At 60.1% G+C, this 3,945-nt stretch overlaps 1 protein-coding gene across 1 annotated transcript; it reads right to left on the bottom strand.

Annotated features, from left to right (window-relative positions):
- Positions 1-216: 216 nt before the first annotated feature.
- CENPA (centromere protein A) lies at positions 217-3,334 on the bottom strand. The gene is made up of 4 exons (XM_058808914.1): positions 3,116-3,334; positions 2,539-2,630; positions 1,305-1,382; positions 217-708 (listed from the first exon to the last, which is right to left on the bottom strand). The coding sequence occupies exons 1-4, from the start codon at positions 3,189-3,191 to the stop codon at positions 574-576; spliced, it is 381 nt and encodes a 126-aa protein (XP_058664897.1). The 5' UTR covers positions 3,192-3,334; the 3' UTR covers positions 217-573.
- Positions 3,335-3,945: the final 611 nt, after the last annotated feature.

Below are 3,945 nucleotides of genomic sequence, written 5' to 3'. Positions count from 1 at the left end.
TCCCTTAAGCACCAACCCCTTAGACGACCCCCCACCACCACTACACGTGGAACCCCTTGGGCCCCAAGACCTTCCTGGCCCCCATTCCAGGTGCCCTCAACTAAAATGCTCAGAGGACCTCTCCCTGTGGGTTCTCCTGCCCTCCAGAGTTACTCCCTGTAGTGCCTTACCTCTAAATCCCTTCCAAACTCCCCAGCATCAGCACCTAGGGGTCACAAACATTTATTGGGGTACAGCAAAACTGGGAGGGTCTCCAGCAGGGTGGAGGTCCTGAGTAGGCTTCCCTGGGACTGGCATGCTGGTGATGGGGGTTCCAGGGGGATCATGGGTAGCAGTCCTCAATAATCTGAGAGGTGCTGGACTAAGGAAGGGGACCTCCACCCGGAGATGGGTCCCTGAAGGGGTTGTTGGGGATCCTGAGGTGGGGAAGTCTATGGGGTGGGTCCACGAGGGGGGGCTTGGGGGACCTATGGGTGGGGGGGGGTGGGGGTCTCAGCATGATGGTCCCATAGGAGGTCCCAGTAAGATTATGGGTGTGAAATTATCAGGAGAGACTCCCCAGGGGGTCCTCATTCAGATGCCCCCCGCTTCGGGCCCTCGCAGGCGCCGGGCCAGCTGCAGATCCTTGGGGAACAGGGTGACTCGGCGGGCGTGCAGTGAGCACAGGTATGCGTCTTCCAACAGCCTCACCATGAAGGCCTCTGCTGCCTGTGAACCAAAACCTGAGGGAGGGTCCCCAAAGCTCCCCAGCCTGCCCCAACCCCCACACCTTCCCCCCGGGTCAGAGACTCCCCTCAAACACACACCCAGGGGGCAGGGTCCCTCCAAACCCACCCATGGTTGACTGAAGCACCTTGTGCTTGCAAATGTGTTAGGGAGGGATCAAGACCCAATGACCCATCCTCAATCCCTGACAGACCCTGGGAATAAGGGACCCCGCCCCACCCAGCACCCAGAGACCCTCTCAACATTCATAGAACCCTGTCCCAGAACCCATAGACCCTACCCCCAGCCAATGGAGACCCTCCTAGACTCCCCCTCAGCTCCCATCACATACACCCAACAAACCTCTCAGCCTCATCCAAGCATCCAAAGAGACCTTCTTGGACCTCCCCAGCCCCCAGAGATTCCCCCTGCAGCACTCACAGCCCCCCAGCCCCCATGGAAACTTTCTCAGTACCCATGAGATCCCCCTCAGCCCCTTCCCCACACCCCTAAGTCCCTGGATACCCCTGCAGGACCCATAGGGCCCCTCCAGCCCTCTGTGACCTCCCTCCATCATGCCTGGGCCCCCCGAGCCGCACCTCCTGCAGCGCCAGCAGGGCCATGCTCTGCCAGCGGTAATCGACCCCGCGGGTGAAGAGCAGGCAGAGCTCCCGCACCTGTGGCAGAGAGGGCACAGCGAGGGGGGCACATGGGGGCAGCAGGGTCACAGGGAGTGCAGGGACATCGGGACAACATGGAGGGGATATGGGGGCATTGGGGACATCCCGGGCTGGGGCCACCACCATGGTGACACCCTGGAGATGTGGAGACACTGCCCTGGGGACACCCTTGTTATCACCCTGGAGACACTTTGGGGACACCCCAGGGAGAGGAACACTGGGGACAGGAGCACCTGGGAATACACTGGGAAGTGGGGACATGGGAACATCACCATGGGGACACCCTGGGATCTGCCAGGTGGGAGGCAGGGGGGAAGCACCACTCTGGGAACATCTTGGGAACATGCTCGGCCATGGGAACATGGGGACACCCCGATGGGATGGGGGGACAGTGCCAGCACAGCAGGAGGGGCACAGGGAACTCTCAATCCATGCAGCCTCTGAAGGTGGCAGGACACAAGGATGTCTGGAACCACAGAATGACATTGGAGGATATGCAAGGATGTTGGGGGAGGACAGGCTCACCATGTCACAAGGATGGGGAGGACAAGGACATGGGGAGGGATGGAACAGGGTTGAGGGGGGGGCCTGGGGGAAAGGGATGGTCATGAAGAGTCCCAGGGGGTGATTTGGGGTTCTGTGGGGTAACTTGGTGGGTCTGTAGGGGGTTGGAAAATCGCAGTGGGTTTTTGGGATGGGGTCCAGGGGGAGGTTGGAGGGTTCCAGGTTGGATTTCAGGGGCCCCAGGGTGGATTTGGGGTGGGATTTGAAGGGGTCCTCGGGATTGTTTGAAGGGTTTCAGTGGGTATTTGGGAGAGTCCAATGGGGAGCTGAAGGGTCCCAGGGTGGATTTGAAGGCTCTGGGGGAAGTTGCAGGGTCGAGAGGGTTGATCTAGGGTGTCCTGAGACGGATTTGGAGATCCCAAGAGAGGGGATCCAGAGTAGTTTGGAAGATCCCAGACAATGCTGGAGGTTCTGGGGTGAAATTGGGGGGGTCCTGGAGGGGTTTGGGGGTCCCACAGTAGATTTTGTGGGTATCTGAGATGATCTGTGTGGTCCCAGAGGAGTTTGGGAGTCCATGGGGGGGTGCTGGGGAGGTTCTGGGGGGGAAATCGGGGTGTCTGGGGATTTTAGCGATGTGGGGGGTTCTCACCAGGCGGGCAAAGGGGCCGGGGCGCAGCAGCAGGCGGGTGCTTCTCTGGTACGTGCGGATCTCCTGCAATGCCCGCTGCCCTGGGCGGCGCCCTGTGGGGGCATCGGATAGGGGTCTGTGGGGGCTTTAGGGGATGTATTTAGCCTGGAGGGCAGAGATGGGGGGATCTGAAGGAACATGGGGGGTATAGATCTATAGGGCCTGTCAGAACACAGAGGGCTATAGGGGATCAATAGGGGCCAGGGAGACAGGGGAAGGCTGTGGGGGTTATAAGTGATCTGTAAGGTCTGGGGAGACATTGTGGGTATAAAGGATCTATAGGGAGCTATAGTTATGGCCGACATAGAGGAGTTATAGGGGACAGGGAGTATGGGGGTAGAGGGGCTATAGGGGAGAGGGAATGTGAGGTGACTCTAGGAGGTGGAAGCATATAGGGGTATATAGGGCACAGGCTAGGGGCGGAGGAAAACAATAGAGGGAGTCCATAGGAGTGCTCTAGAGGGGGGCCTGAAAGGGGGCTCGATGTAGGAGGTCCATAAGGGGTGTCTATAAGGGAAGTCCCCCGCCCCTCACTCACTGCGTGCCCGCCGCGGGGGCGATGGGGGGACTGGGGAACGCCCGCGCCGTCGGGGGGTGGGTTTGGGACGGGGCATGGTGTTGCCGAGTCCACCGCAGGGTCAGGGCGAGTTCAGAAGGGGACCCAGCGGCTGGGGAAGGGAGAGTCAGGGTGAGCTCAGGTGTGCGGGACCCCCACGCCGCTGCCGGGATCCGCCGCGCCGCGCCGTTCAAATCTCCCGCCGCGCCGCTCGTGACGTCACTTCCCTCCGCGCGCCAATCGGGGCGCGCGACCGCCCGGTGCCGCGCCGGACTCCGCCCGCCGAGGGCTCATTAGCATAACTCTGCATGGCCCCACCCCCAGGTACCCCGCGCCTCGGTGCTGCCGGGTAGTCTCAGTGCCGTCCCCGTGCGGTGCCAGTACGGGCTCTGTAATCGTCGTGTAATCGTCCTCTGTGATCCCAGTCACTCTCATGTGGTTCCCGTTGCTCTCGGTCATCTGCATGGTTCCATTTACTCCCAGAATTATCCCAGTATGATTCCAGTCCCCTGCAGTATGATTTTAGTGCTTTCCAGTCACTCCCAGTGTGAGTCCAATATGATCACAACGACTCAGTATGATCCCTGTCACACCCCCAACAGTCCCAATCAATTCCTGTCACTACTAGAATGATCCCACTATGATCCCAGTCACTCCCAGTATGATACCAGTTGCCCCCAGTCAGTGTGGTTCCAGACACTCCCAGTATGAACCCAGCGTGGTTCCAGTTGTCCCCTCCTGTATGATCCTAGTTGCCCCAGTTATGGTCCCAGTACCCCCAACATGGTTCCAGCATCTCCCCTTTGCTCCCA

Source organism: Ammospiza caudacuta, chromosome 7 (assembly GCF_027887145.1).
Source record: "Ammospiza caudacuta isolate bAmmCau1 chromosome 7, bAmmCau1.pri, whole genome shotgun sequence".
Classification (NCBI taxonomy): domain Eukaryota; kingdom Metazoa; phylum Chordata; class Aves; order Passeriformes; family Passerellidae; genus Ammospiza; species Ammospiza caudacuta.
The sequence above is the reverse complement of the archived record's forward strand: the minus strand, read 5'-3'. Positions and strand labels throughout refer to the sequence as shown.